The sequence below is a fragment of the Pantherophis guttatus genome, chromosome 6, assembly GCF_059756535.1.
Source record: "Pantherophis guttatus breed Tessera chromosome 6, ASM5975653v1, whole genome shotgun sequence".
Lineage (NCBI taxonomy): Eukaryota > Metazoa > Chordata > Lepidosauria > Squamata > Colubridae > Pantherophis > Pantherophis guttatus.
In genome coordinates this window covers 6,894,778-6,921,435 of record NC_142068.1, presented here as the reverse complement: position 1 = coordinate 6,921,435, position 26,658 = coordinate 6,894,778, and the positions used below count along the sequence as shown (strand labels likewise).

Genomic DNA, 26,658 nt, shown 5'->3' with positions numbered 1-26,658 from the left:
TTTGCTATGTTTTAATGTGCTTATAGTGTTTTTCTTCAGCTATTAAGTGCTGTCTATTACTGAGAACCTTCTTTATTTGTAGTGGGGAATAAATAAACTTTTCCTTTTCCATTTCTATTAGATGTTTATTCTGTTCCCAAGATTAATGAGCTACCTCCCAGGCCCTCACAAGGAGGCCTTGGCTTCTATGGAGACGATCCTTTCCTTTGCCAAGCAAGAAATAGAGAAACACAAGGAATTCAGCGCTCTGCATGAGCCTCAAGATTTCATTGATCACTATCTTCTACAGATGGAGAAGGTATGGGTTTACTGTGGTTCAATACATGAAAAAGGAATCACTATATTCCTTGCTATAAGCAAACAGGAGGGGCTACTGAAATTGTCTTCACTGGATTTTTTTTTCTTTTTCATTCAATTCCTATTCTGAATTTAGCCCATTTTAATTCAGATTGCTTCTAAATAGGGGCTATATTGTACCTCTGCAATCTTAAACTTAAACAAGAGAGATTCTTTGTCGGGGAAGTTAAAATTATTTTTGTTTGTCATCCTCTCATGTTTGCCTATCACTCTTTCCTCTTTTTTTCTAAAGAAATTCCATTAAGAAGGAAAATAATTAGTTTAGTTTACTTTACTTTATTGTCATTGCACATTGTACAACGAAATTAAATGCCATCTTCAGTGTACATTATAACTATAAAAAAAAGCACAAACACATATCCTTCACTATATTAACAGGGATTTTTGATTAATTCTTACTTAAAAACATACTTATTATACTATTACACTGTATAGTGTAATATTAATGCAGTATCAGGGGGTTTCAATTCAATTATATAGAATGTGAAGGATGTTTGTGTGTGTGTTTTTTTTATATAGTTTTCTTATGTATGATGTACCCTGAAGATGGCATTTAATTTCACTGTACGAGGTGCAATGACAATAAAGTAAACTTAAACTTATCTTGAAATGATCGGAAAAGGACAGATCCTTCCACAGCTTTGACCATAAATAAAAATGTAAAACAGTTTGAAACAAGGACTAAAGGTCCTCCTCTCCAACATTTTCAGAAAAAGATTTGATTTTTTTAAGTGCAACTGTTATTGATTTGAAGTTATAGTGGATCACTTTATTTACAATTTGATACTATCAGTCTTGAGTGGACCATCGGTCTGGTCACCACATTTAAGGTAAAGGTTCCCCTCGCACATATGTGCTATTGTTTCTGCCTCTAGGGGGCAGTGCTCATCTCCGTTTCAAAGTCGAAGAGCCAGCGCTGTCCGAAGACATCTCCATGGTAATGTGGCCGGCATGATTAAATGCCAAAGGTGCACAGAACGCTGTTACCTTCCCACCAAAGGTGGTCCCTATTTTTCTACTTGCATTTTTACGTGCTTTCGAACTGCTAGGTTGGAAGAAGCTGGGACAAGTAATGGGAGCTCACCCCATTATGCGGCACTAGGGATTCGAACCGCTAAACTGCTGACCTTTCGATCAACAAGCTCAGTGTCTTAGCCACTGAGCCATATACAGTCTCCTTAATACTGACCTCCATTCCTAAACCATTAAGGTAGATTTTCCACCTTTGAATTAATGGTTCAAGGATGGTTCAGTGCTTCAATTCATCTTTCACTCTCCATCATGGTATCATCAGTATATAACAGCATCCACGGTTGCTTTATGGTCACAGTGTCCACACTAATTATAAAGAGCAAAGGTGAGTGGTTGGACCATTTATGGATGGGAAAGAAATAGGTCATGTGGTACATGATCAAGTGCTTTTTCTAGCTCAGTGACTGCCGTATCTATGGTGTTTTGTTTCTCAAGATGCTTCTCCATCAATAGGCAGATGGACTGCATTGTGTCATTTGTCCCATAACTCTTCATGATGTTGCACTGGTTTGGTGAAAGCTTATTGATATCTCACAAGAATCCAGTACAGCTAGTCCTTGATGTACATCCACAACTGGGCAAAAACTTTCTGTTGCTAAGCAAGGCAGTTGTTAAATGAATTCTGCCCCATTTTATGACCTTTCTTACTACAGTTGTTAAGTTAATTACTGCAGTGGTTAAGTGAATTATATGATCGTTTACCGAATCTGGGTTCCCCCCTGACTTTGCTTGTCAGAGGCCATCTGGGAAGGTTACAAATGGTGATCATATGACCTCAGGATAGTGCAACCATCATTAATACATGCCAGTTGCCAAGCACCTGAATTTTGATCACATGGTCATGGGGATACTGCAACAATATGAAAAGTGGTCATAAGTCACATTTTTCAGTGCTGAGGACACTTTGAATAATCACCAAATGAACAGTTATAAATTGAGGACTAAAAAAAATACATAAATGAGAAAACCAAGGTTTTACACCTGGGCAGGAAAAACCAAAGTAACAAGTACAGATTAGGCGAAATCTGTCTTAAAAACTGTAACCGTGAGAGGGACCTTGAAGTCCTAGTGGACTTCATTTAAACATGAGTTAGCAGTGTGAGACAGCAGCCAAAAAAGCTAATAAAATCCTTGGCTGTATAAACATAGAATCAAAATCACATGAAGTATTAGTTCCATTTTAAAAATATTTAATAAGACCACACCTGGAATACTGCATCCAGTTTTGGTCACCACATTATAAAAAAGATGTTGAGACTTCAGAAAAAATCTCTTAGAATTGTTGTAATTTCATTTTCCATTTTAAACATCAGAGCAAGAAGGACCCCAACTCTACCTACAATGAAGAAAACTTGGTTCAGAGTATTTCTGATTTTTTTACTGGTGGAACAGAGACAACCTTCACTACTCTGATGTGGGCTCTGCTCCTCTTGACCAATCATCCTGACATCCAAGGTGAGACACATCTGTCAATAGGAACAAGTGCCATTCTCATAACATTATTATTATTTATTATTTTGTCAAACACATAAGATAACAGATATAAGTATAAACATGATTATGAATTCAGGAAAAGGATACAAATCCTTTTTGGGGACAGTACGATAGGGACGGTAAGCACGTTGGTGCACTTATGCATGCCCCTTACAGACCTCTTAGGAATGGGGTGAGGTCAACAGTAGACAGTCTAAGATTAAAGTTATGGGGGTTTGGGAATGTAACCACAGAGTCAGGTAGTGCATTCCAGGCATTGACCATTCTGTTGCTGAAGTCATATTTTCTGCAATCGAGTTCATACATGCATGCATACATACATACATACATACATACACAGAAAGAATTTGAAATACTAAGCTATTGAATGAGGAACTTAATCTATTCTTCATAATAATTTTCCTAAGTGGATTCTTGACCCTACAAACAGGGGAATGAATTTAGCAACATTATAGGAAGGCCAGGTAAGTACAGAGAGCCTTCTTTGATTTCTCAATAAAATGTTGAGCAAGGAACTAAAAACTGGAATCAATACAAATATGAAACAACTAACATGTTCAATATAGAAATCTACCATGGTTTTCAGATTTGTTACTTGTTTCTGGCCTAAATTACATATACAAGACTAAATTTCAGAACAATAATAAATATAGAAAAAAAAAATCAAGATGGCAGGAGCAAGCAGATGCACTACACAAGGTTCCCTGCCATGAAGAGAAGGGATGGGAAAATTGTGGGAGATTCTTCAACACTTGGAGCACCAAAGGAAGCCCTCAATCCTCAATCTTCCCCTTAACCTTATCTTCTTCCTGCCCTGCTACTGCCTTTCCTGCTATTTGACTGGAGTCCAGAGACTGAAGGGACCAAACTGGGATGGCCTGGCAAAGACAGGGGATTGATCTGGAGTCCAGAGGCAGCTGAGACTTGTATTTTCACCCTGTCAACCAGTGAAGATTTGGGGTGGACAGGGAGAGCCAATCTAGGACCATTGTCTGAAGCACTGAGGGACATGACCAGGACAAGGGACAGATGATAGCTTGGGCAAGGAACATTGGGCACAGTATACAGCTAGAAGAATGGGAAAGGGCATGGGAAAACAATTACAGTATAATTGAGAATCATTATAAAATGTGGTATAGATGATATCTAGCTCCTTCAAGGTTAGCGAAAATGTACCCGAATGTAAATTCGGCTTGTTGGAAATGTAAGCAAGCTCAGGGTACTTTCTTCCATTCATGGTGACTTTGCCCAGAAATCAAGAAATATTGGAGGAAAATAAAAACATGGATAGTAGAAATAACAGATCAAGAAATTGAATTAGAACCAGAAATCTTTTTATTAGGCATGATCAAAAGGAACATTAGACAGGACATAAAATACTTAACACTACACATAATTATGGCGGCAAGATTGGTATTAGCACAATTATGGAAAACAGATCGTTTGCCAACAGACCAGGAGATAATTCAAAAAATTTACGCATGTGCAGAAATGGATAAATTAACCTTAAAATTAAAAGACAAGGAAGACTCAAAATATTTTGAAGTATGGAATAAATGGTATAAGTGGATAGATCAAAAGAAAAAAGGGCAAAGACTAAATTTAGGAAAAATCAAATGTAACAAATAAGCACCATAAGGTAGATAGAATAAGAAATAAATCACTGTTTATATATGTATGTATATATGTACACATAGGTACATATATTTAGTTTGTCTGTGGGGTTATGTATTGTATATGCAATTTTATGATTGAGAAAAATTTGTATAATTTTGTATTTTTAAATTTTTAAATTCAATAAAGTTTGTTTTTTAAAATTAAAAAAAAGTGAAGATTTGGGGTGGACAGGGAGCGCCAACCTAGGACCATTGTTTGAAGCAGTGAGGGACATGACTTGGACAAGGGACTATTCATCGTCGTAAAATGTTGGAAGTACCGAGGTGCTTCCAGGTTAAAAGTATTAACCAGTGTCATCACTGTTGCCCAGAGGATGCCAAGTTGGGGATGCCTTTCATATCCCCTAAATGAGCCAACCAAAGTGGTAACTATTTATCTATTCATGTTTGCATGCTTTCAAATTGCTACATCAGCAGGAGCTAGAGCAAATGACAGGCGCTCACCCAAGCATAGAGCAGCACTCAGGTCTCGAACACAGGCTTGTGATTGTCAACCCAGCATTCTAAATGCATGTGCCACCGCACTCCTAAGGGACTGGTAGGAGGTAGAGAGGTGGCCCTGAGTGTGATCCAGTGCCAGTCTGAAGGGGTTGCATGGCTGGAAGCCATGCCAAAGAGTGTGTCTTGAGGGTGGAAGGCTGATAGAGGTACAGTAAAGAGCTAGCTTGGAGCGGGAGCTGAAGCCAGCCCAGAAGGATGACACACTGGCAGGGACTGGAAGCAAGAACTTGCCCAAAGTCAACAGGGGCCTTTGAAGTGAAGTATGTGTCCCAGATCAGAGGTCAGAGATTGGAAGGAGGAGTGCAAAACCCAGAGACCAGAGATGGATTTGGAGCCCTCTGGTAAGGTGGGCCAAGGACAATGGTGACATAAAGGTCAATGAGCTGGCAACTGGGTTTGGAGGCCTAGCTGGTGTTGTGAACTTTGGTATTCCAATTGATAAGGAATTCAGAAGCCAGTAATAAATTGAAGGTGAAGATCACATACTCTGAAGAACATTGGTAGCAATAGGCCTCTAAGGATTAAAATTTGGAAACAAATGAAGGAAATGAAGCTTCTATTTCCATATTTTTTTCTAGAGAAAGTCCAGAAGGAGATTAAAGATGTGTTTGACATCTCACAGTCAATTTCCTATCAGGATCAGAAGAAGCTGCCCTACACCAATGCTGTGATTCATGAAATACAGCGTCTAAAATATTTCTTGATAACTGGGGCTCCCAGGCAAACTACAAAAGATGTAAAGATGAAGGATTACCACATTCCAAAAGTGAGAAATGCTAAGAACAGCTACTGCTCTCAGAAACTGTTTTTGGAAATGAACAAATATGGGTCCATAAAGGCAAACTAAAACCAAATATTTCATCAATATTGTTTGAACTTTTCTGCCTGTTTTCCTTATGAAACTGCTGTGTTTAATCATCTCTTTGTTTGCAGGGGACCATTATTTTCCCAGACCTGCGTTCTGTTCTCTTTGATCCTGAACAATGGGAGACACCTGAAGAATTCAACCCAAATCACTTTTTAGATAAGGATGGGAAGTTCATAGAGAGAAAAGAGTTTCTGCCCTTCGGAATGGGTACGTATATGAACCCAAAGCAGTTTATCACTTATAGATTCTACCGCCCCCATCATTGAGTTGTTCTGAATTCATCATGGACTGAATAGAAAATCAAGGAATCTAAATTCCTTCTAATTTGAAAACCACGAGAGTCTGAAATTTCTCTTGGGCTACCAAGTTTAAACTACAAAGAAATATTAATTACATTTAGATTTTATATTTAGATTGTAATCAGTAGAGCTTTGTAAAATAGCTACAAGATTAGGAATTCCAGTTTGGCATTGCTGTGAGACGGTCGTGGGTAACGGGGCTCTGTGAACCTAGGCTGAATCCTCATCGTTGGAGGGCCCTAAGGCACTAAACTCACCCTGAAGGGATGACAAAGAAAGGAGGGGGGGCCTTGCAGATCACGGAGAGCGGCGGCTCTTCTGCTTGATCCGAGATGCCCTCCCATCCAACAATGAAGTGGAGAGGTGACCATTATGGCCACCGAGAAGCTGGGACAACTGAAGAAGGAAATGTGCTGGAGCAGTTTGTGAACAGTGGCCTGGAACTGGGTGAGGTGATTTTCAACTTCTATACTAGAGATCTAATCCCAAAGAAAAGAAATTCCAAAAGAAAGTCTCTCTAAAGCGGTGAAAAGTGGCAGATAAACACTTAGAGAAAGATTACCGTAAGTGAAACCTAAGGGGAGAATATGAAGTTTTAAAATAGACTGGATCCAAATATTTTATTGGTAATATTTTGAAAAGTCATTTTGAAATGCTGGGAATATTTGATTGATTATTGGAAGAAATTGTTTGAAGAAAAGTGGAACAACAATCAACTGTGCCATCCACTGGTGAAAGAATATATATATTATATTTTTACAAGGCTGGGAATAACATTGGAATAATCTGATTATTGATAAGGCAGAAAAGAGAATCAAGACAAACAACATCTGGAAGACTGCCTTTTTGCATATTATTTTATACTTATTTGCTTCACGACTGATGGGGAACAAATTGTGAGACTTTTGAAGATTTCTAAGTAGAGTGGATTACAAATACCAGGAATTATTACTGAAATTGAAGAGTTGACTGTGTGACTTAAGAAAACATGGTGAAATCTGATGGATTCACCTAGGATTATAAACATTGTCTGATAACTGCTTAAGAGGTGAAAGAAGAAGAAGAAAAAAACTTTTTGGAGAACTTAGAAGTAAACTAACCTGTTGAGGACTATAAATAACTATAAATATTGGGCATCCTGAGAAATAATTTTGACTGAGTAAACTGTTTCAATATTGGCTTTTTGGTGTTACAAATAATTGAGACTTTGGGACTGGTAGATTATTGAGTAACTTTTTGATCCATCAAAATAAGGAAAATGCTTCAACAGGGAAAAATAAATGTATTTCAAAAAGAAATATTGATACAAATCATGGAAATATATATCTTTATAAAACAATATTTAAAAGCAGTATCTTGCATACATCATCAAGGTGATAGTAAAACAAGTAATTAATATGCCATCCATCTTATAATAAAATGACTTTGGGTGGCTTAGTTTAGCTAAAGTTTGAACCATGGTGTGGCTGTGGTTAGAAAGGAAAACTGCAGGAAAACTCTGCCCACAGCCAGCTGTTTGATCTTGACTGGCTCAAATTTGACTCAGCCTTCCATCCTTCTGAGGTCAGTAAAATGAGGAGCCTGATTGTTGGGGGCAATGTGCTGACATTGTAAATCACTCCCAGAATGCAGTAAACCCTTATGGAGTAGTATATAAAACTAAGAACAATAGGTTTCTTAAAGGTTTAGCTAGTGCTAAAGGTTATAAGTGAAAGGTTACAAGGTAGACTAAAATTTTATCAATATTACCAATAGCATTCTTCCTTACTATAAACCTTCCTATGCAAGGATCACCTTTATAGTCAGGCATTCCTGAGCAGGAAACAGATGGTCTACTCAAATTGGCATTCTGTCTATTTAGGAATAGCAAGCACTTAGCACTTACCATATTTTTCGGACTATGAGTCGCACCAGAGTATAAGATGCACCTAGATTTCGAAGAGGATGACGAGAAAAAAATAGTTTTTTGGCTTCCACACATCCAGTTTTTGCCCTCCTCAGCCCTCAGGAGCACTCTGCAGGCCTCCCAAACCCTCTGCACATCCCATTTTTGTGAAATACGGGCCCATTTTCATGAAAAAACAGGCCCGTTTTTGGCCTCCCGATTCATGTGTCCCATTTTTGCCCTCCCCAGCCTGCAGGAACAGTCTTCAGGCCTCGTAAACTCTTCATGTGTCCCATTTTTGTCAAAAACAGGCTTGTTTTTGGCGAAAACAGGACGTTCGAATATGGCCTTGCTTTTGGCCTCCCAAAACATCCCCCCCCCTGTGTTTTGGGAGGCTAAAAACAGGGCCATATTCGGTCTATAAGATGCAGAGACATTTCCACCCACTTTTTTGTGGGGAAAAGGTGTGTCTTACAGTCTGAAAAATACAGTATATACCCCTTCATAGTGCTTTTATAGCCTTCTATAGTGGTTTACAGAGTCAGCATATTGCCCCCAACAATCTGGGTCCTCATTTTAGCGACCTCAGAAGGATGGAAAGCTGAGACAACCATGAACAGGTCAGAATCAAACTGCTGGAAGTGAGCTGAGTTAGCCTACAATATTGAATTCTAACCACTGTGTCATCATGATCATCAGAGGCTTTTTAAATTTGAGTTAAATGAGTTAAATTTTAAATTGATTTTAAATTGGGTTGTTTTAATTTACGGCCAAAATATTTAATTATTTTAATACTGTTTTTAAATTTTGTATGCTCTGTTTTTTACTTTGGCTGTTCACCGCCCTGAGTCCTATTGGAGAAGGGCGGTATAGAAATGGAAACAAATAAATAAATAAATAAATAAAAATTTAAAAAAACTTTTCAAAGCTTTTTTTCTACAACTTCTTCCCCCGAAAAAATGCTTTTAAAAGTAAAAAAAAAGTCTCTGATGATCGTGAGGCTCAGCTGGGATCGTCAGAGGCTTTTCAAAGCGTTTTTTTCTGCAACTTCTTCCGGGGAAGAGGCGGTTTAAAAAATGCTTTGAAAAGTCTCTGATGATCAGACAATACAGCTGGGATCATCAGAGGCTTTTAAAGCATTTTTTTCTGCAACCTCTTTTTTTAAAAAAAAGTTGGCCACGCCCACCCAGTCACATTACCCCCCCCACCAAGCCACGCCCACAGAAACAGTAGTAACAAATTTTACATTTCATCCCTGGAAGATACCAAGGTTCAACAGGGAAATGTGTTTCATCCGTTACAAATCTTCTCTCACGTTTCCTTGCTGATGGGGTATATTTTGGAGAAGTGATCATTATTCCCTTTATACTTTGTCTCACCTACAGGTCAGCGTGTATGTGTGGGAGAGCAACTGGCAAGAATTGAGATCTTCATCTTTCTGACCAGCCTGTTGAAGGCCTTCAGCTTCCAGTTGCCTGAAGGAGTGAAAGAACTCAATGAAGCACCTGTTGTAAAAGTGACAATGCATCCACAGCCTTATAAACTGTGTGCTATTCCCACAAAGGCTTAAAGCTAAACACCACAAAAAAGCATAACACTAAATATAGAAGAGCTGTTCAGTATGATAAATGTTTCATACATATACCAATTCACTTAATATTGTGTTTTGCTTCTATTTACTCAATACTGAAACTTCTTCAACCTATTGCTGCGTTCATGCAACATACCTAACAAGATCAACCAAAGACTGGGAGGATGTGTGTCAAAAAACCTAAGGTTATCATGCTTTATCTTTGTTTCCTTTTGGGTGCCAATAAAACATATTTCCTTTTATTTTTGGTATCTTTTTCATTTTTACTAAATTTCTCCTATGGACCATGTTCCCCAACCAGATTTCGTAGATAGACCAAAATGATGCCATGCTTGAAGGGATGAAATGATGCTGAGAGAATTAGCAAAAGAAGAAAATATGCCCCCATCACATCCCTGTGCAGAACATCCACAAGACAAGAGCAGCCAATGCATTTTTCATCCCAGCTGAACCTCAACTGGATCTAATTATGAGCTTCATTTAAAGCAGGGGTGTCACACTTGCGTTGTCATGGCAGCATCATGTGACGTGTCATGATATTTTATCCCCTTCACCAAACCGGGGGGGGTGGGTGTGGCCAGTGCGTGATGCATCGGGCCTGCAGGTTGAGAGTTTGACAGCTGTGATCTAAAGCCCTCTGTAGTTGCAGCCTAATCACTTTCTCTACAACCTTCCCCAAATATTTTTTGTCAGTCTTGCTCCAGTTGTCTTTTCTGGCTATTCCTCTGTCAGAATTCTTTGATGATTCAAGATCTTCCTCTGAATCAATGTAAATAAAGTGGTCCCTTCAGAGTAATCTGCCTAGTCCCTTTGTTATCCCTGCATTCTGGAGACTGAGTAGATTCCCAACAGAAGGGCCTGCCAGGCTTCTGGGACCTTTCCCCAGGTGCCTCCTAGAAATTGCAGTTGCATCTGAATGATATGATCTAAATAAAGAGGTGTGTGGTAGCAGCAAAGCTTTCTGGTATACGGAAAGTGATCACACTTGAGTGACATGAATGTCCTTGATTTTCAGATCATACGTTAGTTAAGAAAAAAACAACAACATACCAGACGAATTGTTTGTTGATTTTGTCTTGGTGGCCCTGAATTTCTGAGTCACTCTTCTCTTCACTCTTTGTAGAGTGTCAACATCTTTTTTTATAATGTGGTGACCAAAAGTGGATGCAGTATTCTAGGTGTGGGCTTACTAAGGCTTTATAAAGCAGTACTAGCATCTCACGTGATCTTGATTCAATCGCTATGTTAATGCAATTTAGAATTGCATTGGCTTTTTTTGGCTGTTGCCACATACTGCTAACTCATATTTGATTGATTGTCCACTAGGACTCCAAGATCCTTCTCACAGTTACTGCTATTAAGCCAGGTTTCACCTAAACTATACTTGTAACTTTGGTTTTTCTTGCTTAAGTGTAAGATTTTACTTTTCTCTATGTTGAATTTCATTTTGTTAGATAGGTCCCAGTGTTCATGTCTGTCAAGATCAATCTAGATCTTGAGCCTATCATCTAGGGTGTTGGCTATTCCTGCCAGTTTAGTATCATCTGTAAATTTGATGAGTTCCCCTTCTAGTCCCTCATCTAATTCATTTATGAATATATTCAAGGGTACTGGGCCTAAGATGGAACCTTGTGGTACCCACTGCTTACTTCCCTCTATGTAGATATAGTATCATTAAGGACTACTCATTGAGTATGGTTGATAAGCCAGTTACACATCCATCTGGTGGTGATATCCCACTTTTTTTTTAGCTTACCAAGTAGTAGGTTGTGGTCTACAAGTTTCTTACAATATAACATTGCAGGAGAAGACTCAAAATATTCCAAATACAGCGTATATGTTAACCTTTGACTGGAAATCCGAAATTTCTGCTTTACAAGTTTCTTGTAACATTGCAATAGAAGACTCATACTATTTCAGATACAATTTTTAGATACCTTCAGTAAGAACTCCTAAACCTCTGACAGAATGGAGAAAGTACAGTAGCAACACTGTCCTCCATCCATAATCACCCAAACAGGCCAATCATTTTTGTTCTCCGTTAAATGCAAGGTGGAAAACTGGCCTAGGAAAAGAATTGTTCTGAGCATGTAACCGACTACACGTACAAAGAAATCTTCTCAGGTGAGAGGAAAAGTGACTGGAAAGAGAGAGCTTTAGAAGGGAACAATTATAATAGTTCTCCACTTACATCCATTTATTTAATGACCATTCAAAGTTACAATGGACTGAAAAAAAAAATGACTTCGTTTAACAACCTTATTAAAAAAAATCATAAAATTGGACATGACTCATTTAACAACTACCTTGCTTAACAATTGAGGTCCTAATTGTGGTTGTACGTTGAGGACTATCACTAATGAACCATGATAGAAGAAACATCAATTCTTGCATTAGGCATTTCATTATGGAGTTCCAGAATGATCAGAAGACCACTAAAGTTAGACAACATAACAAAGAACAGATCTACTCTATGGAGGTGGATAAAAGACCGACATGTGAATACTTTGGTTTTAAGGACAATTAATACCCCATTTTAAGCTCAGTGGTTTAAAAGGAGCCAGAGAAGGTCTGTGCTCTGGCAGTTTGAGTCCTACCATCACATGAAGGAGTGAACTCTCATCACTTGACTCGGCCCCTGCCAATCTAGCAGTTTGAACGCATATAAGATAGAGGTTGGCCAGCAATGCTCCTGTGGTCACCATACCACATATGTCACCCCGTGTCCTTGTGATTCCCAAAACGAATGAATATTTTTAAAGAAAAAATAAAACAGCCAGAATCATATAAAATGCAAAATGTCACAGGGTTTTGATATTCCTACCTGAAATCCAGAAAGATGTTTGGAAGATCAGATCTAACAGATTTTTTTTAAACATAAATTTATAAGGAATCACTTATTTCTGTCTGCCGATGTCCTCGGGAATTATTTTCTCCAATGGCCACACCTGGAAACAGCAGCGACACATTTACGTCACTTCTCTGTGGAAGCTGGGCCTGAGGAAGAAAAGCATTGAGCATCAGATAGAAGACAAAGCTCAGACATTGGTGGAGATCTTTAGACAAACAGAAGGTATGTAATTTGGGGTAATGACTCAAGTCCCCATCTGCTGAATTTTTTTCCATTCTGTGTATTTTGAACAAAAGAAGATGTACAGTATTTTTTTTATTTTTTAAAAGTTTTGAACCAATTCTCTTTCCTCATCCCCTTAGAATTCCTGCTCTTTAATAATTAATTATGAAATATCTTCATCTGCAGGGCAGCCATTTGACCCTTCCTTTCCAGTAATAAATGCAGTTTCTAATGTCATATGTGCTTTGAGTTTTGGACATCAGTTTGCTCCCAAAGATGAAAACTTCCAGAAGTTAATTCAAGCCCTTGAAATTATTGTGAAATTCTCTGGTGGCTTTTTTCACGTGGTGAGTCATATTTTATATTAAAACTCCCCCAAACCTATGTTTCCATCAATAATTTCATGTAATCATGAATGGAATCCATGGAGGAAGCTTTAGAAATTATATATGTCAGCTTCAGGGTAGACAGTACTATTATTCCCAATAGGTGTGTCTGTCCTTGAATCAGTCTTAACTCAAGAATCAGTCTTAAGTGGGTCAATCTATAATTGAACAGTTCTTTCAAACTTCCTAATACTAAATCAACATCTGCTTTTTTATGATTTAAACCCATTGCTTCCATCCAGAACTTCTGCTGCAGCCACCAAAAACAAACAAACAAACAAACAAAAAAACAGTCCTATCTTAGGCTGCATTAACAGAGGGATATCAAGATCACACGAAGGGTTAGTACTGATTTATAAGGCCTTATAAGGCATCCAGTTTTGGTCACCACGATATAAAAAACACCCGAGACTCTGCAAAGAGTGCAGAGAAGAGCAATAAAGATGATTTAAGTGGCTGGAGGCTAAAACATGAAGAATGCTTGTAGGAATTGAGTATGTCTAGTCTAGTGAAAAGAAGGACTAGGGATAACATGATAGCAGTGTTCCAATATCTAAGGGGTTGCCACAAAGAAGAGAGAGTCAAGCCTTGTTTTGCAAAGGACCTGAAAGCAGGACAAAAAGCAATGGATGGAAACTTGTCAAGAAGAGAAGCAATCTAGAACTAAGGAGAAATTTCCTGAGCAGGAGAATAACCAGGCTTGCCTCCAAATGGGTGCTCCACCACTGGAGTTTTTAAAAAGAGATTGGACAGGTATACATTGAAATGGTATAAAGTCTCCTGATTGAACAGGGGGTTGGATTAGAAGACCTACAAGGTCCCTTCCAACTCCGTTATTCTGTTATGAAAAGCAAGCAGACCAAAAATCCAACCCATGTAGTTAATTCATTATTTAGCCTGGCATGTGAATCCAGTTGGTCTAAATCAGTTAGCTGTGGGTAACCATATTTACAAATGCTCTTGGAGAGAATAGGAGAATAACAGAATTTTATAATATCTTTATGATAATCTATCTGCCTACAACATAATTCTTAAGAATTTGGGAACAGCTTTTATGGAGGATTTTTGAGGTCTGACACCATGTATGGTTTGCCATGTTTTAATGAATTTGCAATGTTTTTTTTTTTTTTTTGGTTATTAAATGCTGTCTATTACTGTGAGCTGCTGAGCATCTTCTTTCGTTGTAGTGGGAAATAAATAACTTTTCCTTTTCCATTTCTATTAGATGTTTGTTGTGTTCCCAAGATTAATGAGCTACTTCCCACGCCCTCACAAAGAGGCCTTGGCTTCTATAAAGGTGATCACTTCTGTTGCAAAGGAGGAAATAGAGAAACACAAGGAATCCTACTCTCTGCACGAGCCACACAATTTCAATGAAAGGCCAGACAAGGAATAATGGATGGAAACAGATCAAGGAGAGCTTCAACCTAGAAATGAGGAGAAATTTTCTGACAGTGAAGACAATCAACCAATGGAACAGAAGTTGCCTTCAATAGTTGTGGGAGTTTCATCAGTGGAGGCTTTCAAGGGAAGATTGGACTGCCATTTGTCGGGGATGGTGTAGGGTCTCCTGTTTGGGCAGGGGGTTGGACTAGATGACCTATTATGTCCCTTCCAACTCTGATCGATCGATCTATCTATCTATCTATCTATCTATCTATCTATCTATCTATCTATCTAATCTATCTATCTAATCTATCTGTCTGTCTGTCTGTCTGTCTGTCTGTCTGTCTACCTATCTACCTACCTATCTTTGATTACTATCTTCTTCAGATGAAGAAGGTATGAGTTTATTGTGATTCAATACATGAAAAAGGAATTATTATATTCCTTGCTATAAGTAAAAATGAGGGGCTACTGAGATTATCCTCACTGGATTTTTTTTCCCCCAATCAGCTCCTATTCTGAATTGCTTCTGAATAAAAACTATATTTGTACCTCTGCAATCTTAAACTCTTGTTAGACAAGGAAGATTCTTTGTGGGGGAAGTTAGATTTATTATCATTTCACCATCGGCTCATGTTTCCCTATCACTTCTTTCCCCTTTTTCTAAAGAAATTCCATTAAGAAGGAAAAGAATTAACAGGGACTTTTGATTAATTCATATTTAAATGAACGATTTCCCTGAAAAGTTGGGAAAAGGACAGATACTGTTAGGATATTGAATTTAGTAGCTGAAAATTGCTTAGTTAGAGGGTGCTGACTCATGCATGAGGCAATCTACGCTATGATTGGTTGCCTTAAGTATAAAGGGGGGGGGGCATTTCCCATTTTTCCCGCCTTTTTTCTTCTCTGTGTTCTGTATATTGCAAAATTTACCTCATGATATTCCTGACTCTCTTGTGTTTTTCTCCTTCTGGGATGTTGAATGTTAAATATATATTATGTACACATATAAAAGACTACACTTTTGTGTTAGTGCCTCTGATTTCATCTAGACAACTGCTGCACAATTTTCCCCAACAGATACTTTTACTGCTTTGACCATCAGTAAAAAAGTAAAATGTTTGAAACGAGGATAAAAGATCCTTCTTTCCAATGTTTTCAGAAAAAAAAGTTGATTTTTTTGTTTTTTAGAAACAACTTTTATCGATTTGAAATGACTTTGAGCTGGGTCACTTTATTTACAAATTGGCATTGTCAGTCTTGAGTGTACCATTGTTCTGGTCACTACATTCAAGATATACAATCTTCTTAATACAGGCCCTCATTCCTAAACCATTAAGGCAGGTTTTCCACCCTTGTATTAACGATTCAAGGTTGCTTCATGTTCAGCAGCATATAATAGCATCCGTGGGTGTTGCAATTGAAGGTTTCTGGTTTCAGTGTACGTACTGAGTATAAAGAGCAATGGTGAGAATTGGACCATTTGTGCTTGAGAAAGAAATAGATCATGTGATAATTCTTCAAATGCTTTTTCTAGCTCAGTGACTGCCATATCTGTGGTGATTTGCTTCTCAAGATGCTTCTCTATCACTAGACAAATGGTCTGTATTGTGTCAGTTGTCCCACAATTCTTCGTGAAATTGCACTGGTTTGGTGCATGGTTAATATTATCTCACAAGAATCTAACACAGGTAGTCCTCGACTTGCAACCACAACTGGACCCAAAATTTCTGTTGCTAAGCAAAGCAGTTGCTAAGTGAATTTTGCTTCATTTAATGACCTTTTTTGCCATAGCTGTTAAGCGAATCACTGGAGTTGTTAAGTGAATCATGTGCTAATCTGGCTTTCCCCATTGACTTTGCTTGTCAGAGGCCAGCTGGGAAGGTTACAAATGGTGATTGCATTATCCCAGGACAACGCAATTAAAGCATGCCAGTTGCCAAGTGACCATGGGGATGCTGGTACGATCACCAAACAAATGATTGTAACTCGAGGACTACCCGTATCCTAAAAATTGCATAAATTATTGTGATATGGCACAATGGCCACAAAATCTCATAGTTAGAGCAGTCATAGGTGTCAATTTGGGCATGACTTTAAATGTCTGAATGCATGCAGCAATTCTAGTAATGCTGCTTCTGAATTTTTGTGACTCACTCTAGTAAGTACAGATTAGTCACTGTTTCACATGCAAACATTTCCTGAAGTAATCTATCAATTAAAACAAAACACATTAAAGTTCTTCAGAACCTCAGGCTATCTTTCATCTTGTCTATTTTAAGATAAGTGTCTCAGTGTGAATCTACCACTTTAATTATTACTCTTCTGCATTGGTATTCCTATATAGCCACTAGGAATGTATTTATTCTCTAGACTTGAGATACAGAAGTAAAAATGACAGAAAAACTGGATAGAATTCATTGTAATTTTCCATTTTAAACATCTACCTACAATGAAAAGAACCTGGCTCAGTGTATTTTAGACTTTTTTTCTGGTGCAACAGACACAACCTTGTCTTCTCTGATGTGGGCACTTCTCCTGACAAATCATCCCAACATCCAAGGTGAGACAGACATGGCTAGTGGAACAAGAGTTACTCTCAGGTCCTAAAAGCACAGAAATTGTTTGAAATCTATTCTTCATAATAATTTTCCTATGTAGGTTCTTGATTCTATAAGCAGATGTATGAATTTAGCAGGATTAAAGGAAAGCAAATAATGTATATACAGAGAGCCTGCCTTGGGCTAAATAAATAAACCAAGAGCCTTCTTTGAATCTTCAGTAAAATATTCAGTGAGGAACTAAAAATTGGAAATCGGTACAAATCTGAAACATTTAACATTTTCAATGAAGAAATCTACCATGGTTTTCAGATTTGTTACTTGCTTTTGGCCTAAATTACATATAGAAGACCAAATTTCAGCATGGTAATGAACAGGGGTGGGTTCTATTTACCTTTACTACCGGTTCACAATGGGCTCGCGCATGTGCAACCGCTTCACTCTCGCGCGTGCCTTGCTTCTGCACATGCCTCCCGCCGGTTTTACTACCAGTTCTTGCAAACCGGTCCAAACCGGGTGCAACCCACCACTGGTAATGAATATAGAAAAAAATCAAAATGGCGGGCATGAGCAGCTATACAGTGCAATGCTGCCTGCCATGAAGAGAAGAGATGGGAGAACTGTAGGGGGTTTCTTGCTACTCACAACACCAAACAAACCCCTCAATCTTTTCCTTAAACCTACCTTTTTCCTGCTCTACAGCAACAGCATACTTTATTGCGGTCATAGACCAAAAAACCAAAACATCCAAGGCACGTAGCTGGCACATGACCAGACTGAAGTGCAAAACGACAACAAGATCAGTGGTAGAAAACCACTCTGTCAAGCTCATAGTTCATGTGTTATAAATTTTTTTAGCTCCAATCTATATGGACTATGGTTGATTAAAATTATACATAGGTAGAAAATACTATATTGCAATTTGCATAAAATCTACACATCGGCACTTTATACAACCACCAGCTAGCTCAACTGCTGACGATCAGTGAGGCTCTCCTCAGTCAATGGGTCCAGCCCGTCCCTTCCCCTGACTCTTACATACCAATACTGCAGCAAAAATGTTTGCTACCTTTAATGTAATCTTAGAATCAGTATCCTGGAGTAAGAAGAGAAGGCTAAGATTTTCAGATGTTCCAGGAAATCTTTGGCAAATGGGAGAAATAAGTTCTGACCTTACCTCCCGATAATGGGGGCATATAAATACGATGTGAGCCAACGATTCCGGAGATCGGCCGTCACATGAACAGTGGGTGGATTTCACACTTCCTAAGCACTTGCTTTCTAGGACATTCGAGGGGATCACATTAAAACATGCCTTTAGAAAGTCCAACCTGTATTTGACAAAGGATAGCATAGAGAGATATTTAGGGGTGTGTGTTCGGGGAGTAATACCGAGAGAAAACGGAGAACATACTCCCACACCAAATACCAGATTCTGTTGTCTTTCAATATCATCCAATCGCTGGAATATCAGTGATTTGGCTGCATCTGGGCCAAGCATAAGGGCTTCAATAGGGGGAATACCTATCTTCATAAGTTTGGTGTGAATATTGCTGGCCCAAGGACTGTGGAAGTCGTCCCGCCATAAGCACTAGCCTAAACAGTAATCTGGAAGTCTGACCCACAGGGTCAGCCAGTATTTATTTTATTTATTTATTTATTTTATTTTATTGAATTTCTATACCGCCCTACTCCCGAAGGACTCAGGGCGGTGAACAGCCATAAAATAAAACACATACATATACAAAATTTAAAATCGAATAAAATGAATTAAATAAATTTGGCTGAATTGATACCCATAATTTAAAATACCCATATTTTAAAATATAGTAAAAATTTAAAATTTACACTTAAAAGGGAGAAGATTTAGGCGAGGCCAGCTTGATGAAATAAAAGAGTCTTCAACTCGCGGCGGAAGGTGCGCAGATCCGGAATCCTCCGTATCTCTGGTGGGAGCTCATTCCAGATCGTCGGTGCCCCCACAGAGAAGGCTCTCCCCCTAGGGGCTGACAGCCAACATTGTTTGGCCGACGGCACCTGGAGGAGCCCCTCTCTGTGGGAGCGTACTGGTCGGTGGGAGCTTATTGATGGTAGTAGGCGGTCCCGTAAGTAACCAGGTCCTAAGCCATGGAGCGCTTTAAAGGTGGTAACCAGAACCTTGAAGCGCACCTGGAAGACCACCGGGAGCCAGTGCAGCTCGCGCAGGAGAGGTGTTACATGGGAGCTCCACGCTGCTCCCATAACCACCCGTGCGGCCGCACTTTGCGCCAGTTGGAGCCGCCGGGTGCACCTCAAGGGGAACCCCATGTAGAGAGCGTTACAATAGTCCAGACGAGAGGTGACGAGGGCATGAGTGACTGTGCGTAACGAGTCCCGATCTAGAAAGGGACGCAACTGGCAAATCAGGTGAACCTGATGAAAAATCCTCCTGTTCACGGCCGTCAAGTGCTCTTCTAAAGACAGCCGTGAATCCAGGAGGACGCCCAAGTTACGAGCCCTTTCCGTGGGGGCCAATGATTCGCCCCCAATAGCCAGCGATGGCGCCAGCTGACTATATCGGGACGTCAGAAACCACAGCCACTCGGTCTTGGATGGGTTGAGCCTGAGCCCGTTTCTCCCCATCCAGATTCGTACGGCCTCCAGGCACTGGGACATCACTTCAAGGGCATCGTTGGGGTGGTCCGGGGTGGAGATGTACAGCTGGGTGTCGTCAGCATACAGATGGTACTTCACCCCGAAACCACGGATGATCTCGCCCAGCGGCTTTACATAAATGTTGAACAAAAGGGGCGAGAGAACCGATCCCTGCGGCACCCCACATATAAGGGGCCTTGGGGTCGATCTCTGCCCCTCTGTCAACACAGACTGCGACCGGTCAGAGAGAAAGGAGGAGAACCACCGTAAAACGGTGCCTCCCACCCCCAACCCTTCCAGCCGGTGCAGCATGATACCATGGTCGATGGTATCAAAAGCCGCTGAGAGGTCTAACAGGACCAGGACAGAGGAACAACCCCTGTCCCGAGCCCTCCAGAGATCATCAACCAACGCGACCAATGCCGTTTCCGTGCTGTACCCAGGCCTGAAGCCCGACTGGAACGGATCTAGATACGACGCTTCATCCAGGTACTGGGGAAGCTGTCGCTCAACCACACTCTCAACAACCTTCGCAACAAAGCAAAGGTTGGAGACTGGATGATAATTAGCCAATACTGCCAGATCCAGGGAAGGCTTCTTGAGGAGGGGCCTTACCACCGCCTCTTTCAGGGCGGCGGGGAAGACACCCTCACCCAACGAAGCATTTATAATCCCCTGGAGCCAGCCTCGCGTCACCTCCCGGGAAGCCAGCACTAACCAGGAGGGGCACGGGTCCAACAAACATGTGGTCGCATTCAATCTACCCAGAATCCTGTCTACGTCATCTGGGGTAGTAGCCAATAGCACGCTTCCACAGAACAGTAGCGAGTGATGGTATGCCCAGTTCCAGGCGGATTGCAGCATTGCTCACACGGGGGGGGGGGGGGACCCCATTAGGTGACGTAAGAACTGGCTTTGAATGGACTCGAGGAGGGAAATATTTGTTTGGACCCAAAGGGGGGGGTCCTGCTCTACTATTACCTGGCCTGCTACTTGACTGGAGACTTAGAAGTTGAAGGCACTGAGCTGGGATGGCATGGGATGGCGAAGACAGGATTGGTCCAGAGTTGGGATCCAGCTGAGGCTTGTATTTTTTTTACCTTGCCAACCAGTGAAGACCCCGGGCCACAGATTTGGAGTGGAAGGGGCACAGCCGAGCTAGAACCATTGTCTGTAGCATTGAGGGACACAACCAGGATAAGTGTAACGGACCTGCATATGGACTCATTTCTGGACATGAAACAGAAAAGGAGGAGGAGGATGAGCTGGGTCTTGACATTTTGGGGAAAGACACCATGGAGGTTCAGAGAGAGGTGGACTGGGGCGCGGAGGGCACCAGCCTGACAGAGCAGCTTCAGTCAGGACAATCGGACTGCTGAGCTGCAGCGGTGGCAGGTGAGGTGGGGAATGTGAGCAGCTGCTGGCAGTCATTCCCCACCGGTCAGTTTAGAACTGAAGAAGCTTCTTGGATGAGAAGTGAAATATTTTCAAATTAAAAAAAAAAAACCAATTAAGTTCAGTTGTCTTTTGGAATAAAGCATCTCTGAAATAACCACGATCTGGATGATTGGGAATCTCCATAGACGTTAAGCTTGTTATTAACCTTTGTTTCTTTCTGGATGCCAATAAAACATATTACTTTCCATTTAGTTTTAGTACTTATTTTCATTTTTAGTAGATTTCTCTTGTGGACTTCACATTCTCCAGCCAGAGCAAACTTCAGAGATAATCCAAAATGATACCATGCTTGAAGTGATGAAATGCTGCTGACAGAATTAACAGAAGAAGAAAGGGGCTTCTATCCACCCACATTCCAGGGCAGAAGATCTACAAGAGCAACCAATGCATTTTTTATCCCATACTTATGGGATGTAGACTGGATCCAAATGCCTCATCTAGAGCCCTTTCTAGTTATAGTATAATCACTTTCTATAGGAGACATTTTTCCCAATATTGCTCCGCTTGTATTTTCTGGCAATTCCTCTTCCAGAATTCTTTGATTATTCAAAATCTTCTTCTGAATCAATGCAAAGAAAGTGGTCCCTTGGGGTTAATCCTGCCTAGTCTCTTTGTTAACCCTATAATCTGGAGTATATTCCCAACGAGGGCCTGCCAGGCTTCTGAGACCTTTCCTCAAGTGCTTCCTGAAAACCAGTTGAATCTGAATGATGTGATCTAAATAAAGTGGTGGGTGATAGCAGCAAGATTCCTGGTATAGGGGAAGTGTTCTCACCATGAGTGACATGAATGACCTAGATCTTCAGATCACATGTTAGTTAAGAAAAAGACCAGACCAAGTCTATGCTGCTCCCAGTGTGATGAGCATCATGATAACTTTTTGGTTTTGTCTTGGTGGTCATGAATTTCTGAGTCACTCAGACCTTGCTCTGATGGCCTAGAGACTGATATTTTGGAATATAAGAAATTTGGATGAATTTGCCAACATCAGGGCAATGAGGTCAAAGGCCTGGGCAACAAGGAAGACAGTACAGCAGCAGTATTCAAAGTTTATACTTGATTCCTTATATTCAATCAATCAGAATAGAGGTGGAAGGCACCTTGGAGGTCTTCTAGTCCAACACCCTCCTCAAGGGGGAGACCATATACCATTTCAGAGAAGTGACTGTCCAGTCTCTTCTTAAAAACCTCCAGTGATGAAGCACCAGAACATCTGACAAGCTGTTCCACTGGTTAATTGCCTCACTGTTAGGAACTTAGGCACGCCCCCCCCCCCAAACAGCTATGTAAGGATCATAGCATCTTGATACCACAATGTTCTCCCAGAGGATCATTTCCATCTCTTTTCCTCTGACTCATGTCAGAGGAGTCATGGCTGGTGTAAGAGCTGAAATCCTGGCTGGAGAATCTCAGAGAGTGGCACACCTGATTTTGATGAATGTTCTAAATTATTTTAGAACAATTTAGAATTTGTATTTGTAAGCATGATCCCAGGGTATTTAACTCTTTTCTCCACCTTAAAACTTGACTTCTTCATCAGAAGTCCAGTCTTGGATATTTTGATTTTTTACCAGCATATTTGTTTTTTGTTTGTTTATTTTGAAACTGGTTAAACCTCCAAAGTTGTTCAGCTTCTTCATCAGATATTCCATATCACTTTTGACATCTTATAGAAAAATAACTAAATCATCAGCAAAAGCTCTCAGTTATATGTTTCATTCTTAATTTTCATTCTTAATTATTTTTCTTTGTTGAAAACTTCCAGCACTAAAATAAACAACAGTGGAGAAAGAGGGCATCCTTGTTTCATCCCTTTTTGGATTTCACACAGCTCATTTAAATCACCATTACTCCCATTAAAAATAATGTGTATTTGTTGAGATGTATAAATTTGAATTGATCTCTTGAATAATTCCAAATGCTACTTTACTTGTACTCTTGTCTAAAAGGAGCTTTTTAGGAATGGATTGTAATGTATCCCATTCTGTCAATCATCAACAGATCTGAGATCAAGAGGACCTGATATATTCAAGGTATAGTACAGCTTTTAAATATCAGCAAAAATCTTATTTTCCCTTTTAGTGGCTAGTCATTCTGCTTTTTTGGGGCCTATTAGAAGAAGTTAACAGAGGAGATGTCTTGTACAACTTCCATAAGCAAGGATTTACCTTATTAGATTTAGATATTCTGAGCTAGGAACTGGTTACTGGGAAACCTAAAATTCTCCAAATATTTTCAGAATCAGAATCAAAATAGAACTAGAAGGGACCTTCGAGGTCTTCTAGTCCCCTGCTCAAGCAGGAGATCTTATACCATTTCAGACAAGTGACTGTCCAGTCTCTTCTTAAAAACCTCCAGTGATGAAGCACCCAGAACATCTGAAGGCAAGCTGTTCCATATTTCTGAATATATTTCTGAACTACTGTGCCATGAAGTCCCAGATAATATGATAAAGGGTAGAGAGAGGGTAGAGGGCCCTGGGATTCATAATCCATCAACCAAGTTCCTCAACCATACATTAGAATCAGAATTAGAATAACAGTGTTGGAAGGGGGCTTGAAAGTCTTCTAGTCCAACCCCCTGCTCAGGCAGGAAACCCTATACTATTTCAGACAAATGTTGTCCAATCTCTTCTTCAAAACTTCCAGTGTTGGAGCATTCACAACTTCTGGAGTCAAGCTGTTCCACTGATTAATTGTTCTGACTGTCAGGATGTTGATTTAGTGATAAAACAATCTCTCTTTCTGATATTCCATTGATCCATGTTAACTCTATTAAGAGATATATGTGGAGTAACCTAGTTTGAAGGATTCAGGCATTCCTTCTTTAGATAAAATTGGACTGAAATTTGGATAGAGAAGCCACATTGTGAAGACTTTTGAAAACTGGTTAGCCCAATTGCGAAGTAGCATGCTCAGGCAATCTATCTGGGTCTACAGACGGGGATCTTCAGCCACAATATGTTTTCCAAGTTTTCTAGTTGAATACTTTAATTACTAGATGGCTTTGTACAAATAACCCTCAATGTATGACCACAATTGAGCCCAAAAATTATGTTGTTAAGCAAGAAATTTGTTCAGTGAGTCTTGCACCATTTTACGATTTTTCTTGCCACATTTGTTAAGTGAATCACTGCCGTTCTTAGACTAGTAACACGGTTGTTAAGTGAATCTGGTTTCCCCATTGGCTTTGCTTGTCAAAAGGGTGCAGAAGGTGATCAAATGATCCTGAAACACTGCGACCGTCATAAATATGAGTCAGTTGTCAAGCATCCAAATGTAAATCATGTGACCTTGGGGATGCTGCAACAGTCATAAGTGTGAAAAATGGTCATAAATCACTTTTTCAGTGCCATTGTAACTTTGAATGGTCACTAAGCGAACTGTTGTAAATCAAGAACTACCTGTATAGGAGGTATATTCAAGTCAACCCTTATTGCTGGAAACAGTGTAGAGTTATCCACCCCCGGGATACATTTCAGAAAAGTAGACTGCATCGTTTCCAGTAAAGGGGCATTTATATATTCCCACAGCTCTGTGCCATTTGTCATCATTGACACTATTTTGCTGTTATATATTTTGATGACTGGAAGTAGACAACACAAGTAACTATAGTTGACAAGCTGCCCTATGGGATTGGCACAGGCTGTAGCCCTTTTTCTTAAAATGTGGGAGCAAAAGACCTTGCTTTTTGTGAAAACCAGTCCTTTGTGTGGGCAGATCTTAACTTGATGTGTACATTCCCTACCCAGGCTCCAATTATCCATACTCCACTCCACCTCTTCCTCAAAACAATTACATTAGATCTTCATGTCATTGGGTGCACAATGTGAACTAAACCTGTGCAGCAATTTTGTCATCCCTACCTGTGCATGACATTAATAAGACCTCATCTGCATAGAACAGAAGGTTTACATGTTTATTTTTAATCCTGGGGATAAACATATTGTTTGAACGGAGGGACTTTGGGATATCATTAATACTGGTAATCCTCAACTTAAGGCTATAATCAAGTACTAAATTTCCATTGCTAAACAAAACAGTTGTCAAGTGAGTTTTGCCCCATTTTATGATCTTACTTGCCACAGCTGTTAAGTGAATCACTGCAGTTGTTAATTTAGTAACAGAGTTGATAAGAGAATCTGGCTTCCCCATTGACTTTGCTTGCCAGAAACTTGCAAAAGGTGTTCACATGATGGAGGGACATTGCAACTGTTGTAAATAGACATCTGTTGCCAAGCGTCTGAATTCTGATCAAGTGACCGTGAGCCAAGAAGCTTCTTCAGCTCTGACTGGATGGTGGGGAATGGAAGGATTTATACTCCTTGCAGGCAGCTGGTCATTTGCAGGAGAACATACAAGAGCAAACCCATCAAGACTAGATTCAGCAGTCCATTTCATTTAAAAGAAAAGCCCACTCTTCTGAAGAAAGCAAAGTCCACAGTTTGGACAGAGAGGACTGCTGGTTTGAAAGATGGGTCAAGGAGGACATCTATGTCAAAATTGAACCGCCCTCTTTCAACAGAGGGAGAGTGTTATGGCATCATCTATCTCCAGTGTACAACACAGTCCTTTCAAGTTCTAAGGAGAAGTTCTCCACACCCATTTGCACCACTCAGAAGATCTTGATGACACAGATAAGCTGTGATGACCTAGGGCGTGACACAAAGGCAACACAGCCAGAGAACCAATATGAGTCCCTTTATTATCACCAACTGTGCCCCCAATGTCCCTTTCAACTCTCTGGCATGGAGATTTTTTTAAAAAAAATCTTCTATTACAGAGCTTTAATTGTAAGTTTCCCTTTGTTCTTTCCTCAGCAGTCAACAAAAATCTTTTTAAATTCTTTCCAATCTTCTTCACACCTATTATGGGTTTTTTTCTTCTTCTAATTTTTTAATTATCTCTATGCATTTTAATCCAAAAATCAAGTTTTGTTTCAGGCTTTGCCACTTTAAACTTCCTCTTTATTCTTCTTCCTTCATTTCCCTCAGGCCCATTAGCTGCTGTTATTTCACTGGGGCACCTTTTAACAATTTAAAAATATTTATTTTTTGCCTATGAGCTGGCAATCACTCACCCAGCATCAGTACTCCATTCAAATCACCGTTCCTGCTCAAAACGTGGTCCGGTTGCACCAGCTTTATGACGGCCGCAATGGCCCCCGCCCCCGCCGCTGAGTTGAAGAGTTTCCTCTGACCTCTGAGGAACTTGCCTGTTCCTCTTGGTCGTCCGAGGTGCCTCTCCTTCTTCTCCATCCCTACAGGACAGATCTGGTCTGAAGACCCCTCGACAGTGGTTTGTCAGCCCGGGATTTCGCAAGGCTCATCAGAGCCCGCTGTTCCCCATCTGTCTTGCCGCGATGCTTCCGGTCAAATCCGTTTGAAAGCAAAGTTGAGTGAAGTTTTTTTTATGATAATGTCCCACTGCTAGGTTTACATGACTTTGCATGAGACAT

At 40.0% G+C, this 26,658-nt stretch overlaps 1 protein-coding gene and 1 long non-coding RNA gene across 2 annotated transcripts in view; one reads left to right on the top strand and one right to left on the bottom strand.

Annotated features, from left to right (window-relative positions):
• Positions 1 to 9,945, top strand: part of LOC117679765 (cytochrome P450 2J5-like) — a 29,523-nt gene extending 19,578 nt beyond the window's left edge. Inside the window, exons 5-9 of the mRNA XM_060682890.2 lie at positions 122 to 298; positions 2,703 to 2,844; positions 5,639 to 5,826; positions 5,994 to 6,135; positions 9,498 to 9,945. Coding sequence (XP_060538873.2) covers positions 122 to 298; positions 2,703 to 2,844; positions 5,639 to 5,826; positions 5,994 to 6,135; positions 9,498 to 9,682 — 834 coding nt within the window. The 3' untranslated portion in view covers positions 9,683 to 9,945. The remainder of the gene's footprint in view (positions 1 to 121; positions 299 to 2,702; positions 2,845 to 5,638; positions 5,827 to 5,993; positions 6,136 to 9,497) is intronic.
• Positions 9,946 to 14,377: 4,432 nt separating this feature from the next.
• The window catches only part of LOC148113000 (uncharacterized), a 17,832-nt gene continuing 5,551 nt past the window's right edge, over positions 14,378 to 26,658 (bottom strand). Inside the window, exon 2 of the long non-coding RNA XR_015728558.1 lies at positions 14,378 to 18,440. This is a non-coding gene — a long non-coding RNA (uncharacterized LOC148113000). The remainder of the gene's footprint in view (positions 18,441 to 26,658) is intronic.